Source organism: Chaetodon trifascialis, chromosome 15 (genome assembly GCF_039877785.1).
Source record: "Chaetodon trifascialis isolate fChaTrf1 chromosome 15, fChaTrf1.hap1, whole genome shotgun sequence".
Classification (NCBI taxonomy): domain Eukaryota; kingdom Metazoa; phylum Chordata; class Actinopteri; order Chaetodontiformes; family Chaetodontidae; genus Chaetodon; species Chaetodon trifascialis.
Genome location: NC_092070.1, coordinates 25,723,050 through 25,740,095, shown reverse-complemented (window position 1 = coordinate 25,740,095; position 17,046 = coordinate 25,723,050). Strand labels below are relative to the sequence as shown.

At 49.0% G+C, this 17,046-nt stretch overlaps 1 protein-coding gene across 1 annotated transcript in view; it reads right to left on the bottom strand.

The window, feature by feature from the left end:
- Positions 1-14,381, bottom strand: part of LOC139344098 (F-box/LRR-repeat protein 19) — a 15,384-nt gene extending 1,003 nt beyond the window's left edge. The window contains exons 1-10 of the mRNA XM_070982035.1: positions 13,811-14,381; positions 10,494-10,694; positions 7,388-7,531; positions 6,540-6,626; positions 5,287-5,472; positions 5,158-5,190; positions 3,445-4,736; positions 2,851-3,014; positions 1,657-1,818; positions 417-638 (exon numbers count right to left, since the gene is read on the bottom strand). Coding sequence (XP_070838136.1) covers positions 417-638; positions 1,657-1,818; positions 2,851-3,014; positions 3,445-4,736; positions 5,158-5,190; positions 5,287-5,472; positions 6,540-6,626; positions 7,388-7,531; positions 10,494-10,679 — 2,476 coding nt within the window. The 5' untranslated portion in view covers positions 10,680-10,694; positions 13,811-14,381. The remainder of the gene's footprint in view (positions 1-416; positions 639-1,656; positions 1,819-2,850; positions 3,015-3,444; positions 4,737-5,157; positions 5,191-5,286; positions 5,473-6,539; positions 6,627-7,387; positions 7,532-10,493; positions 10,695-13,810) is intronic.
- Positions 14,382-17,046: the final 2,665 nt, after the last annotated feature.

Genomic DNA, 17,046 nt, shown 5'->3' with positions numbered 1-17,046 from the left:
ACAGGTGAGCAGAGACAGGTGAGCAGAGACAGGTGAGCAGAGACAGAACGGAGACAGGTGAGCAGAGACAGAACGGAGGCAGGTGAGCAGAGACAGGTGAGCAGAGACAGAACGGAGACAGGTGAGCAGAGACAGAACGGAGGCAGGTGAGCAGAGACAGGTGAGCAGAGACAGAACGGAGACAGGTGAGCAGAGACAGAACGGAGGCAGGTGAGCAGAGACAGAACGGAGACAGGTGAGCAGAGAGACGACAGACATGAAGAGACAAAGAGCGGAACCAATGACAGGAAGTCAGACGGAGCTGAGGGACGGACCAACATAACATCATAAAACAAAGAGATGAAGAGCAGATTTACAGTTTGAGACAATTAAACTGTGGAGTCGTTACGTTTTAGGATCATCCTGCAGACATTTACCTGCCAGGTTGATGTGGGTGAGGCTCTCTCTCAGGGGGGAGATGGGGGAGGTGAGGGTGTGCACCGTCTGGTCTGTGACGTTTCCACACTGACTCAGGTCTAACCTGTTCAGGTGAGGAACGTAACGCACCAACAGACGAGACGAGGTGTCTGTCAGGTCCAGCCCGGCCAATCGCAGCTCCGTCACGTTCTGGAAACGTCCCACTCTGGTTTCACCGTGAGCTGATCGACCAATCAGAGAGCATGAACATGTGAGAGGCGAGTCAGTGAACTGGGCAGAAAAAGATCGGTTTTATGAGTTTTAAGTTCACCGCGAATTTGTCAAAATGAATCAAATACACATTTAAATGAGTAGAAACCTCTTAAAGTTAAGGGAGTCCACACTGACTCGGTCTAACCTGGTGAGGCGAGGACCAGGAGAGACGGACAAACTGTCCACACTGACTCGGTCTAACCTGGTGAGGCGAGGACCACGAGACACGGACAAACTGTCCACACTGACTCGGTCTAACCTGGTGAGGCGAGGACCACGAGACACGGACAAACTGTCCACACTGACTCAGGTCTAACCTGGTGAGGCGAGGACCACGAGACACGGACAAACTGTCCACACTGACTCGGTCTAACCTGGTGAGGCGAGGACCACGAGACACGGACAAACTGTCCACACTGACTCAGGTCTAACCTGGTGAGGCGAGGACCAGGAGAGACGGACAAACTGTCCACACTGACTCAGTCTAACCTGGTCAGGCGAGGACCAGGAGAGACGGACAAACTGTCCACACTGACTCAGTCTAACCTGGTCAGGCGAGGACCAGGAGAGACGGACAAACTGTCCACACTGACTCAGTCTAACCTGGTCAGGCGAGGACCAGGAGAGACGGACAAACTGTCCACACTGACTCAGTCTAACCTGGTCAGGCGAGGACCAGGAGAGACGGACAAACTGTCCCAAAGCGTCAGTTTGTCTGAATAATTCACAGAGATGATGATCTGACGGTCATGAGGACGTTAACAAGAAGCTGAAGGTCAAGATCCAATCAACCAATGAGAAATCAAGATTGACTGACCAGCTGAGAGGAGGAGGAGGAGGAGCATCATCATCATCATCATCATCATCGCCATCATCACCTTACATCAGATGCTTCAGCCAACAGAAAAACCTTCAAGTCTTAGCAGACGAAAAATCCTTCCTGACACATTTCTCCTGCCAGATGATGCTGATGTGAGGGTCTCTCACCTGTCCTGGTGTCAGGTGGGGGGGCCAGCAGCTCTCTCAGGTGTGAGTCTTTGAGGTCCTCCACTCTGCTGAGGTCCAGCAGCTTCAGACAGGGACAGACGGCCTGACACAGAGCAGAGACGGCCGACCAGGGACACCCAGACACATTCAGCTCCAACAGACCTAACAGGACAGAGTCACAGGTGAGACTCGCAGGTGAGAGTCGCAGGTCAGACTTGCAGGTGAGAGTCACAGAGAGAGTCGCAGGTGAAAGTCACAGGTGAGACTCACAGAGAGAGTCACAGGTGAGACTCACAGGTGAGAGTCGCAGAGAGTCACAGGTGAGATTCACTGAGAGTCGCAGGTGAGAGTCACAGGTGAGAGTCATAGAGAGAGTCGCAGGTGAGAGTCGCAGAGAGATTCGCAGGTGAGAGTCACAGGTGAGAGTCATAGAGAGAGTCGCAGGTGAGAGTCGCAGAGAGATTCGCAGGTGAGAGTCACAGGTGAGAGTCATAGAGAGAGTCGCAGGTGAGAGTCGCAGAGAGAGTCGCAGGTGAGAATCGCAGAGGGAGTCACAGGTGAGACTCGCAGAGAGTTACAGGTGAGACTCACAGAGAGACTCCACAGGTGAGAGTCACAGAGAGACACAGGTGAGACTCAGAGAGACTCACAGGTGAGAGTCACAGGTGAGAGTCGCAGAGAGAGTCACAGGTGAGAGTCGCAGAGAGAGCCACAGGTGAGAGTCACAGAGAGAGTCACAGGTGAGAGTCGCAGAGAGAGTCACAGGTGAGAGTCGCAGAGAGAGTCACAGGTGAGAGTCACAGAGAGAGTCACAGGTGAGAGTCGCAGAGAGAGTCACAGGTGAGAGTCGCAGAGAGAGTCACAGGTGAGAGTCACAGAGAGAGTCACAGGTGAGAGTCACAGGTGAGAGTCACAGGTGAGAGTCTGGAGTCGAAGTCGAGTTTCCTGCTGCTGACAGCATGAATGCGTTGAGACAAAGCAGAAACACAGTGTGAACCTCAGACTCCCTGACGAGCTTTCATGGCTCGTTTCAACTGTCTCTCATGGAAGTTCTTCAGCAGATGAACTTCAGCTCTGTGCTGAGCCACTCATCTGCTGAAGAAGCCTGCAGAACACAGCTGAAAGCTCCGGAACATGCTGACGACTTCACCATCAGTTTACAGTGAACAGGTAAACAGGAAGTGTTGGCAGCACCTTGTAAGCGGTTGATGAGCCACATTAACTGCTTCTTGGAGATGTTGGTATAACCCAGGTTCAGGGAGACGGGCTGTCGGCGGATGATACCACTCAGCATGGGGGGGGTGATGGAGCGCTGCCGGCTCAAATCGATCTGAGTCCACAACCTTTTATCACAACACCTGAGGGAGACAAAGACCAGCGTCACACACAAACGTCTGTTTTCTGTTCAGAAGGACATCTGCCGTCGTCTCCTCTCGTGGGACTTTCACGTCAAGCAACGTCAGTCAAAAGCAAGCACGCGGACCATACCCCTAATCGATGGCATCATGATTTTCTATGAACTGATTGAACTGTAGCAGGGTGACGTCAACCCATCCGTCCGTCCACCTGTCATGTCCGCCTGTCATGTCTGTCAGGTCCGTCGGTCTGTCCATCGGTCTGTCTGTCCGTCAGTCTGTCCCTTTTGTCACGTCCGTTCATCAGTCCATCTGACATGTCTGTCACGTCCGTCTGTCCATCTGTCATGTCTCTCACATCTGTCCGTCCGTCAGTCTGTCCATCTGTCACGTCCGTTCATCTGTCCGTCTGTCTGTCCGTCACGTCACTCACCAGCGGCTCCAGGTGCGGCAGACCCTCATGCAGACACACAGCTCTCTCTGGCTCAGGTGAGTGAAAACTCTGAGCCACACGTCACGTGTCATGATGTGGGAGGAGCCAGAGTCCAGCGGCAGGCAGCTGGGCTCGGGGCAGGCGGGGGGAGGACGCACCAGGTGTCTCTCCATCTGAACGGGCCGGGGGGGCGACGGCACGGCCGGCGGGCTGCGCTTCATCATCTGAGAGCGTGAGGCGAGGCGGGATGGCTGCGTGCAGGGCGATGTCGCCATCACTGACATCATCAGGCCGCCTCCCCCCGGGCCTCCTCCCCCTACACCTCCATTAGAGGTGGGGTTGGAGGATGAGGAGGAGGTGGTGTTTCTGGACGTCTGGTTCTTACTGTTGCTACGGATCTTGTTGCCGCGGCTGCCGCTGCCTTTAGTCCCACCCCCGCTGTGTTTGTGATTGGTCAGACCACCGCTGGCATTTTCCTTCTCCCCACCCTCCCTCCCCCCTCCACCCCCTCCTGTCCCTCCTCGTGTCCGTCCGTTACGCGCCTCCTGCCCGTTGCTGCGCTGCTTTCCCGTGAAGCCGTCATGCTGTGAGGACGGAGGCATCTGATTGGAGGAGAGGGGCGAGGGTGGGGGGAGAGAGGTGGAGTTTTTCCTGGTCCTATCAGATGTGGGCGTGTCCACCTCCTCGCCGTCCAGCAGTCCACCTTTCCGCCCTCGAGGCGGTAACCCCACGTCTCCTCCTCCCCCTCTCCGCCGAGCCTTCTCCCCCACTCCCCCGCCCTCTTCTTCCTCCTGTACCTCCTCCTCCCCCCTCACTCCCTCCCCCTCGGACTCCTCGCTGGCGCTGAAGCCCAGTTCGGCCAGGCGGCGCTCCCTTTCCCTCTCTCTCTCCCGCTCGCTGCGACTCCTCTCTCTCTCTGCCCGCCCACCGCTGCTGTTGCCATAGACGATGGGAGGAGGTGGGGCAGGGGAGGATGACGAAGGCGAGGAGCCTCCTCCCGCCTGCTCCCCCCTCAGGGAGTCATCAGAGTCGGACTCCGAGTCGGACTCCGAGCTGGAGGAGGACGAGGACGAAGACTCGGGCCGACGCTCCAGCAGACACATCCTCTTAAAACGCTCCAGTTTCTCTCTGTGATGGGAGCGCTGGTCTGCGTTCGACGTCCCCCCTGCACCTCCCACTCCTCCTCCCCCAGGCTGAGAAGAAGCGGTTGTTGACGAGCCCTGCAGTCCTCCCGCTCCTCCTCCAGCTGAGGAGGTGGGACCGTTCGACTCTGCCGCCTCCTGTTTGGGTTTCTGGTGGACAGAAAAATTCAAACTGGGTCAAAACTCTTTTCACTGATTTGTTTTCCTGTAAACTCGTAGAGGAGGAAGAGGAGAGGGAGACTGTCTCTTCGTCCTCTCCAGTCCACAGACAGTCTATTACTCTGTTGGCGCCGGTCTGACACTCGCTGGTGTTCAGGACATTCAGTTCAACCACATCTACATGTCTGAAAATGTATTTATGTGAGTAACATGTAAAAAATGTTGTCTGTAAACGTCATTGTCCATGTGGCCGCTGGACAACCGATGGACACTGGAGCTGGGACTGAGCCAGACGCTGTGGACATTTAACAGTAGAGCTCAACTCTGCCAAACTTTCAACTCACTCATGAGACGACAAATCATCTCAGACAAACTGGCTGCTTCCTCCTTCCCAGCAGTAAGGACTTCTTACCTTTTTGAGGCGTTTTTCGTGGGCGCCCTTCATCTGAGAGAGAGACAGGAAGAAGAGACAGACAGTCAGAGCTGCAGACAGGTTCAACACACAACCAGCATCATGTCTTCCACCTCTGAAACAGTTCACCTTCTTCTTGGCCCCGCTGTCCTGAGGCAGGTCCTTCTCCTTCTTCCTCTTGTGTCCCCCGTCCGTCCTCCCCCCCTCCTCCAGGGAGGGAGGGGCTTTCTTTTTCGGGGGCGGGTCATCCGTGAGCTTCCAGCGGCCCACCTCTCCGTTATCCAGCCTGCGTTTCCCCGAGCCGTCCGCCTGGTCCTGGTCACCAACATGAGACTGTTACAGACGATTTCACCTCTTCACGACTACAAAAAGCTTCAAATCACTGCAACACTGCGACTCCATGACACTGCTGATAACACACTACTGATAACACACTGCTGATAACACACTGCTGATAACACACTGCTGAAAACACACTGCTGATAACACACTGCTGATAACACACTGCTGAAAACACACTGCTGAAAACACACTGCTGATAACACACTACTGATAACACACTGCTGATAACACACTGCTGATAACACACTGCTGATAACACACTGCTGAAAACACACTGCTGATAACACACTGCTGATAACACACTGCTGAAAACACACTGCAGAAAACACACTGCTGATAACACACTGCTGATAACACACTGCTGATAACACACTGCAGAAAACACACTGCTGATAACACACTGCTGAAACCACACTGCTGAAAACACACTGCTGAAAACACACTGCTGAAAACACACTGCTGATAATAGAAGATAAAATAATAAAAATGGATTAATTTGACTGATTTTAAAAGTTATTTTACATTTTATGAGTAAACTCAGTTTTACAGGATAAAGTTTGTTCCAATTTATAACTTTTCCTAATTAAAAAACGACATCACTTTCAAAATTAAGTTTTCTTAAGCAATTACATTTTCCTCAAAGATTAAAACCTAATTTTAAAATTAATAGCGATTCTAGCAATTCTACAAACAAATACATTAGAGTTGGTATTTTATAACTTCATCTCAAATTCTATTCCTTCTTCTCATAGAATTATTATTCTTCCTGACAGAATGATGACTTCATTTATTTGTCTTGTGTAACTTTTATTTTCAACTTCATTTGACTTACTTTTACTTTACTTTTATTTTCTCTGATTTGTTTCCTCCTGACAGTGGAACTCATATTGCTTTGTAGTTGCCAGAGGGAACATCATGCCGCTCCTGCTCTTTCTCTGTACAGTTGCCTCCTCAGGACACCCCGGACTGCCCTCAGTGGTTCGTGCACCGACAGGAAAGATTCTGTTGAACAGGTGTCATCCCTCCACCAGTTTGCTTACCTTACTGGTTTTGCCCTCCTTGTGGCATTTTGGACACTCCCAGCAGTTTGGGATCTCGTCGTTGATGATTCCTTCAGCTTTACCCATCTGAGGAGACAAACACAGCTCAGCACAGACGTGACAATGACAGCTACACTTCTGACTTTACCCTCAACTGTTACTGTCTATTGTTATACAATCACAACAAAATGCTTCGTCGTGATCCTCAGAATAAATGTCAAGTTGTTTCCTCAATCCTCCTCCTCAATGTACAGTGGCCTCTTAAGGACATCTCACTCAGACTATCAAGCTGCCCTTTTTGTGGAGACTGACTGTTTATTGACGTTTACCTTTAATACCTGCAGTATCGATAATAATTGTCAGCGGAGTTACATAATGGGGACATAATGGGCAAACTGGCGACAGGTTTAGAATGCTGGATGGACTGGAAAGATGCTGGTTCCCCCTTGTGGCAGCTCAAAATAAATCAGGACATGGACACAGGACTGTGCCTCTGGACAGCTGTCCCATCCTGGCTAAACCGCTGCAACACGACACATTCAATGCATCTGACTTCTAAATCACTGAGGTGGATCTGTAGAACTTTGAAGAGGAAGATTTTGTCATTCAGTAGTTTTATGATCCAGCTCTTATTTTGACAGTTATAATAACAGGAAGTGGAGACAGTCACACACAAGTTTTCCTTCTGAACAAAGACCTGAAAATCATTAAAGTTTGATCTCAGAGGAAAGACATGAAGTGCAGAGCGTGAAAGCAAAAGCTGCATTTCTGCAGCTGTTAAGGATTTTAGAAACAGTGAGGTCATCTCTGAGGTGTCCTTCCTGTTTGTGGAGGTAAACGCTGATCACCTTGAGACAGCTGGGGTGGATGATTTCGTTGCAGATGGTACACTCCATCAGAGAGAGGCTGAACTTCTCCTCCTCCGAGTCCACCGTGTCCTCCTTTCCTGCCTCACCACACGCAAAACACACCGCTGTGTGAGGCAATACCGGCTGTACAGAGAGAGACAGGTGAGTCAGACAGGTGAGACATGCAGGTAGAGAGACAGGTGAGACAGGCTGGTGTCAGGTCAGACATTTGTGTAAGTTACAACAGCGCCATCGCTGTGATAAAGGCTCTATCCTGTTAAAAATAAAGTGCTTTGCTGCAGCTGTGAAAACATGCAGGTAGAGGCTACGTACACCCTCAGAGAACTGGAGTTCCATCAGTAACTAACATGTTCCTCACAAGATGTGAAGCTAACATTAGCAACAACACATGCTAATCTCTCTGCTGCTGCAACAACAAACACAGAAGTCTTCATCTGCTGTCAACATGTGAGGAAGAGGAGACCCCGAGGATCAACCTGACAGAAACGTCCCCACAACAACTGGAAAACAGTCAAATCATTGTGTGCCAATCAATGAGCTTCAGACTGTCTGAGGACCAAAACAAAGACTGACTTCAAACTGAAGCTCGAGGACGATCGATACGACCTCAAACTTACAGCCTGAACGCTTTGACATGTTTCTGCTGGTTAGCCCGCTGAATCGGGCGTTAGCACGTTCTGTGGCTAACATGGCTAGCAGCAGCGTGGGAGCGTCTCACATTGAGGACAGTCAGAGAAACTGTGGACGTTCAGCCTTGTTTAAAGAAGCAGAGCAGCAGCTTTGACGTGGAAACTGTTTCTTCTCGTAGCTTTTTGTGTCGTCTCTCGTAGCCTGAGCTAACGTTAGCTGCACCTTCATGCTGCAGCTCCAGCTCAGCTGCTCTGAGGTCACAGGAAAGCCTCTGTATGGAAGCGTTTTGACAGACGTGTCCTGTGGGACACTGACTGTTGGACTTACAGAATATTCTTTTCTGTCTCATAAATGTCTGATTCTGAATGAGTCAGATTACGTTTGATAATTAACCTTCATGATGGAGCAGCTTCCTCCTCATTAACATGTCTGCCTCAGAAGCTGCTCAGGAGGAGGAGACGAGTCCAACCTGACAAACCACCAGAGGGCGTCCTTCCTCCTCCTCCTCCAGCAGGACCATCCATCCTCTCCTCCAGCCATCCCTCCCACATCCCACTTCCCTCCTCCTCCTCCTCCTCCTCTTCCTCCTCCTCCCTCAGGAGGATCTCAGCTGAAGCCAACACATTCTCCTCTTCGTCTCCTCTCCACCTCCTCCTGCTCCACTCACTGCCCCAACACAAACAAATCAAAATCCTACAACAGAAATAATATGAAGAGCAGATCGACTGGCTCAGCGTGTGTGTGTGTGTGTGTGTGTGTGTGTGTGTGTGTGTGTGTGTGTGTGTGTGATGGATCAAAGCCAACTCTCTCTCACTCACAGCACCAGCAACCATCTCTGGTTGCCACGGAAACCCAACATCCTGTCTTGCTGGGCTCCAGCTCTCCACCATGATGCTATTTGAAGAATCGGCACAGAAAAAAAATCCACACCTTCAGTGTTTGAAGAAGACGTTCTGTGTGTGTGCGTGAAGCAGGGATTATGTCGACATGTAAATCTGTGTGTGTGTTAACATGACAGTGTGTGGAGCAGGAAACGATGCCTGCGGCGCTCTGTGCTCTGGTATCTTTGTGAGGACCAGACTGATCTGCACAGGGTGAGGACATTTTGTCCGGTCCCCCCCCCCCCCCCCCCCCCCACTCTCTCTCTCTCTCTCTCTCTCTCTCTCTCTCTCTCTCTCTCTCTCTCTCTCTCTCTCTCTCTCTCTCTCTCTCTCTCTCTCCTCTCTCTCTCTCTCTCTCTCTCTCTCTCTCTCTCTCTCTCTCTAATTTACATAGTGGTATCAAACCAGTCCAACAGAGCTGCACCTCACTGGTTTATGACATCATTGTACTAAAAGATGATTTCTGCATTAATGTGATAAAAAAAACTTAGATGTATTTCAACAGCAAATATTATTTGTTTTATCCATAAGTGGTAACATATGATTACTACTGCTAAGCTAACGATGCTAATGGCACACATAATGCTCAGTCGAGCTGAGACCATCAGTTTCACATTCAGTCCCCTCAGTATACAAACTATTGATCGGTCTGTTAATTTCTGTTTGTTTGTTGGTTTATGTGTTTCTAACCAGGAGAATCTGTTGAAGTCTGACGTCTCGAAATGTCTCCAGAGACAATAACTCCAGAGTCCCATGTGAAAACCTTCGTCTCTACACTCTGTTTTCTCTGCTCCTCTCTCGCCCTCTCTCTCTCTCCTCTCCTGATTCAATGAGTTTATTTCAGCCAAACCAGAGTCAGTGATGATTGTTGGAGCAGCAAAAGATCAACCAAGAAGGTTTTGATGACTTTTATTTGCTTTCTGTCAGTTTGAATGAAGTTTGTTTGAAGGTGTTAAATCACTGTTTCTGTGAATGGAGTCTGGTGGCTGAGGTGAGAGCGACAGAACAGCTGATTGTGGATAAACGAGAAGGATCTTCTCTTTAACATAAATGTTTGTCTCTGCAGGGATCATGTCCATCATGTTGTCTGACACGTTTCACAACAATCTGAACTGAAACAAACAGTCAGTGGACAAACACTGACTGTGAACTGTGTGGCCTGTGCTACAAAACTTTCACCCTGCTACGTGCTAACATTGTTAGCATACAGCCCCGTCAACGCGACACAAACACAGGAGTCAAGAATCAAGTGATGATTCTCTCTGGCCAATCAGAGGTCAGCAGTGTTGGTATTGGCCGCGCTCGCTTCGAACGTCGACCTAAAAAACAGGTTTCAACTAACGAGCCGAGTCCAACCTGCGGTGGAAACGAGGCTCACGTCTTCTGTTTCCTTTCACATCACATGACTGACTTCATCTTTCAGGTTTCACATCGTCTTCATCAATGAAACCCGGAAAAAACACCCCAAAAACCTAAATCTACTAGACAGACGTGAGCTGGAGGAGCTGTCAATCAACAAGCTGCTCCAACTGTGACCTCTGTGTATGTGTGTGTGTGTGTGTGTGCGCTCTCACCGCCGTGCACTGTCTCAGGAGGCAGGACTGCTTCATCCGGCCGGGCCCTCCGAACTTCTTCATGTCCTTGCAGAAGTGACACTCTCCACACTCGGTCCTCATGCAGGCCTGGCAGCGCCGGCACCGCGTCCGCCTGCGCCTCGCCCCCCCGCCAGCCCCCCCGCCCAGCGCCTTACTGCCCGACATCCCCGAACAAGTCAGCTGCAGACACACACAGAGACAACAGAGGTGAGGTCAGCGGGTCATCGGCCACGTTTGTCTGGAAAGACATTTGTTATGAACCCATCAGAGACGAGACGTCTGAAGACACATCAGGGTCAATCTATTAGTCCGGTGATCGACTGATTATTATTATTATTATTCTGATCATTATCATTATTATTATCATTATCGTATCTTCAGGTTTGCTGAAGCGACCCTCCACTCTGGCTTCAGCGCACTGACTCTCTGAAGACGTGGCGACTCTCGGTCGTCACTAAAGGAGCGAGTCGCTCTGGAGAAACAGCGCTGATCGCGTCGTCCCTCCTTCCGCAGTGACATCACACATTAGCAAGCTGGATGTCATGTTGCTAACCACTTCCTGCGTTTAAAGCGACGGGCTGCTGTTTCTGTGCGTGAGGACGTGATGCTTTCAGCAGCCTGTGGGGGGCAGCACTCGCCAACCATGGAGCAACTGGACCTTCGTACTGTGACCGAGTATTTTTACTGCTTTCAGAAATACTTGCATGTGTTATTTCATTTACAAATGAACTGAATCAGCTGTTTACAGTAAGAGTACTCCATCAGAGTACTCCATCAGAGTACTCCAGGTAACATACCTGAAGTGTGCGTGCGCTAACACATCAGCAGGATGGACATGTGGACACACTCAGTGCCTCTGAAAGCCCCCTTCAAGACTGATCTGAGACCAGCTTTAGAGCCCATAAAACACACCGTTCAGGCAGCATCCAATGAGGAGGCAGAGCAGGAGGTCACGTCTGTCTGTCCGTCCGTCTGTCTCCCTCTCTCTCTGTCCGTCTATCCATCTGTCTCTCTCTGTCCGTCCATCCATCTGTCTGTCTGTCTCTTTCTCTGTCTCTTTCTCTGTCTCTTTCTCTGTCTGTCTGTCCGTCTCTCTCTCTGTCTGTCTGTCCGTCCCACTGATGACAGCGTCTCACACTGAGAAGCTTCACGTCCTGAGCTGTGAGGATCAGGAGGTTATTGATTTGTTGATGGACAGAAAAACGTTCAGTGACTCTGAACTGATCGATCAATCGTTTGACTTTTTCCAGCTTCAGACGAGAACACGAGGATTGTTGTGTGACAGTAAATTTAACAGATCTTGTATTTTGAAAGAGTCGGCCGGACGAAACCGAACACACGGTCACACGGCGGCGCTCAGCCAATGGATTCCTGGCGTATTCTCATTGAATATGACCATTTTTAATATTTGAACAGACCGCGGGGACGTGGGATCGTACTCTCGTACATCAGGAGACATCTCGACCGCCGTCAGCCAAAACTGAAGAACGTGACGAAGACGTGACTCCTCAGTGTAAACGTTACCAAACACTTTCTGATGAAGAAGCTCTTTCCTCCTCGTGATGGAACGTCGCCGACTGTCCGACCAATGAGAATCTGGATGGACAATCATATCGACCAACCAGAGGAAATACTCTGATCATGATTATTGGGAGCTTGTGTGATTGATTGGATTCACAGTCAAATCAGAGAAAAACTGCATTTTTTTACCGTCTGAAGAGAAAACTGGAGGTTTGTTGGTCCTGCAGGAGAAAAGTAACGACCAAAATTCACTGATTATCAGAGCTGCCGATCCGTCTTCTGTCAGTGAGTTCAACTGAATGAGCGACTGTCAGCTGGAGTTTAAAGGAAGTCACACAGTTTGACATTCAGTGGACGACCGGTCCGATTCTGAGACGCGGGACGAGGCGTGGACAGGTGAGGTGTCGGCGCTCGACAGACACACCTGTACACGACCTCCACAGACAACGAGAGCCCAAAGCAGGCTGGATTCCTGAAGCCACGAGCAGCAGAAACCTCAGTTTAAACTGACGCCATTGAACGTTCATTGATTAGCTGACAGGTGCGACACCTGGCTCAGGCCGGACTGAACGATTGTGATTAAGGCTTCAACTAACCAATACTTCAACTCGTGATCCGTCTCCCAATCCTGATCTCTGTCATCAACGAAGCGCTTCGCCTGTGAAACGACGGGGGACTTGATCAAACTAGGACCCAACGTGACGCCTTTGGCCGTTTTGTCCGATCGACACAGATTCAGTTTCATGTGACAGAAGCTGCGAATGTTTGGATTTTTATTAAAAGAAATGACTTGAACAGTTGATCTAATATTAAAATAGATGCTGATGAATGTTCTGGATTCACCAGATCGGTCGATGGATGCATCGTGTCGCTCTGATATAAAACCTGTTTCCAGTTTCCTCTGAAGCCCAAAAACTCAAACTGCTCCAGCTTTGTATTTGCTCCTGGAAATGTGAAGTATTTCTGATTGGCCCCTGTTTCTTCTCTTGTTTTTAATAAATGCTCATACTTAGTACCTGGGAGTTAAACCTGAAATACATTTTTTTACATCTTTGTTTTGTTTGGTGCAACCAGAGAAAAAGCAGCAGCTCTCTGAGCAACACGGTGAGATGAGTGGCCGTCAGAAAGTACAGACTGAGTACATGCTGTGCATACTGTGTATCTGCTGCACATATTGTTTATGGTGTACATACTGAGTACTGTGGTGTACATGCTGAGTATCTGCTGTACATACTATGTATTTGTTGTACATGCTGAGTATCTGCTGTACAAACTGCGTGTTTATATACTGTGAATAGTACCAAACTTCTGTGAGAGCCCAGACGCGGACTGGTAGCGTTAGCATCAGGCTGCTCATTAAGACACCCAGCCGTACAGCTAGCTAACAGAAGTTAGCAGCCAAGAATAATGAAGATGCGCATCTGGCACTACTTGTGAGATAGTTGCTAACGGCTAAACGAGCGCGTCACAGTAACCTACATTTACTCAACGCAAGCAAACACACCGATACCTGCAAACGTTCAGAAACGTAAGTTGTATTGTTGATTAAAGAAGCGCATATCTGAAATGACACACACGATCCCTCCCCATCCCCCCGTGATCTCAAATGAAAACGTTACGCTTGCTAACATGCTAGCAGGCTAGCTGCTGTGCCTTCGCACCCTGCAGTATGCTTCCTCTTTCATTATCTATCTGATTCAGGAAAAATCAACGCGGGCTGCTGGAGGTTAATAAAACATGGCTGGTAATAAAGACACAAATTGGCAAGGACTAACCTCTTCGTATCAGGTCGCATACTCCTTGGTCGCTCATTAGAAATAATATTAGCCAACAGCTAGCCAACGTTAGCCTCGGTTTAGCGCAGCTAGCCGTCCGCTTCCTTGTTTCTTTCTCCGCCAGGCTGCTGTTAGCTCCCGGTCTGCTTCACATGTGTCCCATCGTGTTAGCTTGTGGTGTTCCGGTTAGCTCCCGGGCTAACCTGACGGACCCACGGTGGGTCTAAATGTCTCGATTACCAAACTGATCGATATCGATAAAGTGAAGGGCGCAGTGCTGCTGCCTGTGTCGTGCCCATTCACTCCTCTCCCCCTCTCCCTCTCTCTCTCTCCCTCCCTGTGTGAGACTCCCTCTCTCTCCCCTCCGCTCCACACGTTACAACGTGTTCTTCTTCTCTTCTTCCCGGGGGGCTTCAAAACACCTAAAATGGCTCATTTTGACTGAAGCGCAGTGTTTTTAATCGACACACGGTTATAACCTTCCGCAGAAACTAGACCCCTCTGATCAGCGCATGAAAATGAATCAGATATTGTGAGTAAAGAGCAGCGCGGCTATTGTTCTCCGTGTCTATTGTGTGGCGGTGGCTGCGGGGCTGTGCGGGATTTGGTTCATGTTGTGGGTCAGGTGGTCGCGGTGACACGTTAACCCCCGCATTGATTACATCACACAGGTGACTACTGACACCGCGCTCCGTTTCTGCCTCAGAGGAATAGAGGGAGAAAAAATTAAATAAATAATGTGGTAAATAAAATATGGGCAGCGAAAATATGCACGCCCCGCCTCTGCGTGGTGACGTCACTGTGCGTCAGGTAGAGAAAGGCATTCCGGAGCTTGTAGTGCTGAGTCTCACTCTGACGACCTGGAGAATGAAACATCAAAAAAGGACTTAAAATGACTCGAAATGTCCAACAAAGCGACAATAAAAGGACTTTAAAGCATCGTTCAACATTTAAGTCACACTTACAAAGACTTCAAGACAAAAGTCTGGAAACAGTTTGAAGCAATTCTTTTCATATACGCATTATAAAAAGCCAGAATAGGCAACGCACCGCTCCACAGCCGGCAGGATGTGAAACAAGTCCAACCTGATCAGACTCGATCAAACGCTGCCGGATGCCACAAACTGAGACTGACGGCAAAGAATGTTTGTCTTCTGTCTCACGTTTGTTCTTTAAGTACGTTTCTCCTACAGTACTCCTTTTACTGCATTACCATTTATATTTCAGTCAGAGAGCGGAGTATTCTTCTTAATGTGCGTTAAAGAGCAAACTTTTCCACATAAGTCTACAAACCAAAGTGTGGACACGAGCCGCTGGAACTCTGTAGGACACAGTGTGAAGCAGCAGGGACAGGGGACACTGTCCTGAAACAAAGTGAATGAATTCCAGGAAGAAATGAAGAAAACATCCTGAAACATGAAGCCCACAAACAACGAATCCTAATGAAACAAAGGCAGCGCCGCGTCTTTCAACGTCTTTGACGTCTTTCATTCAGACGTCTCTCATTTAATGCAGCTGAAAGGAATCAATCCCACCAGAGGACGAACGATGAGACGCTGAACTGTCCACTTAAGACCTGATGAGTTTCAGCGATGAGGAGCGCCGACTGTCAAACGAGTCAAAGAATCATCAGCTCCAGGAACGTCCTGCTGAGACATGAATGACGAGACACCGTGATCTACAGAGACAAGAGGACAGCAGACACAGGGGACACAATGATCTACAGAGACCAGAGACAAGAGGACAGCAGACACAGGAGACACAATGATCTACAGAGACCAGAGACAAGAGGACAGCAGACACAGGAGACACAATGATCTACAGAGACAAGAGGACAGGAGACACAGGGGACACAATGATCTACGGAGACAAGAGGACAGCAGACACAGGAGACACCATGATCTACAGAGACAAGAGGACAGGAGACACAGGGGACACAATGATCTACAGAGACAAGAGGACAGCAGACACAGGAGACACCATGATCTACAGAGACAAGAGGACAGCAGACACAGGAGACACCATGATCTACAGAGACAAGAGGACAGCAGACACAGGAGACACCATGATCTACAGAGACAAGAGGACAGCAGACACAGGAGACACCATGATCTACAGAGACAAGAGGACAGCAGACACAGGAGACACTTTACTGCATGCAGTACTTTGACTTTAGCACATTTTAATGATACTCACATACTTTTGCTGAAGTGACATTTTCAGACTCGACTCGTTACAGTTTTTAGAGTTTAACTTTCAGCGAACTAAAAGACAAACTGCTCCACAGACAGACGTCCTCTTCCGTCTGATAGCTGCGGTGTCCATTCACATGACCTCTGAGAGACGTACAGTCGGCTGTGTGAACCAAGCAGGACGCTGCATTTTTACTTGTATATACACAAGTATACATATATATGTGTGTGTGTGTGTGTGTGTGTGTGTGTGTGTGTGTGTATATATGGCTGTCGATAGCAACCAGATGTTAGACAAACCAGGAAGTGGAAAAGGTCGTGTGGTCAACATCTCATCATTTGGAGTATTTGGAGACGTAAATCAATATTTGGAGTGAACACATTCTGTTTATGACCCAGTGTCCTCAGTGTCCTCAGTGTCTTCAGGGTGGACAGAGGTTTGACTTAAAGTCTCTTCATTGTGACTTTTTGTATGAGAACTTTGAACCACTGTGAGTATTTGTACTTCTGTGTGCAGTACTGAGCTGTGTGTCTCACTGCACGTTACTGTGATTCCTGACATCACTGAACAATGTGACACTCACAGTCTCAGTACTCTGCTCTACTCTCTACAGTACTTTATTTGAGTATTTCCATTTTATGCAGCTGAATACTTCTACTGCACCACACCTCAGAGGTACATGTTGTACTTTTACTCCATGATGATCTTCTAGAATCTGAAGCACTGATGAAGATTAAAGCAGCAACAGGAGATGAAGGAGTTCAATGAGCTGAAACACCTACAGCAGGAACATGAATGAACACATGAACGCAGCAGGAACATGGATGAACACATGAACGCAGCAGGAACATGAATCCACAGACAGCAGAGAGAAACACTCTGACAGGAACACTTTACTCACACAACAGTACTTTTACTTTAAGTACTTTCAGCTGATAGTACTTACATACTTTTACTTGAAATGGTTTTGACTCACTTGTACTTGTAGTGGAGTATTTTCAGTGTGGTATTAGTACTTTTGCTGATGTGAAGGATGCTTCTTT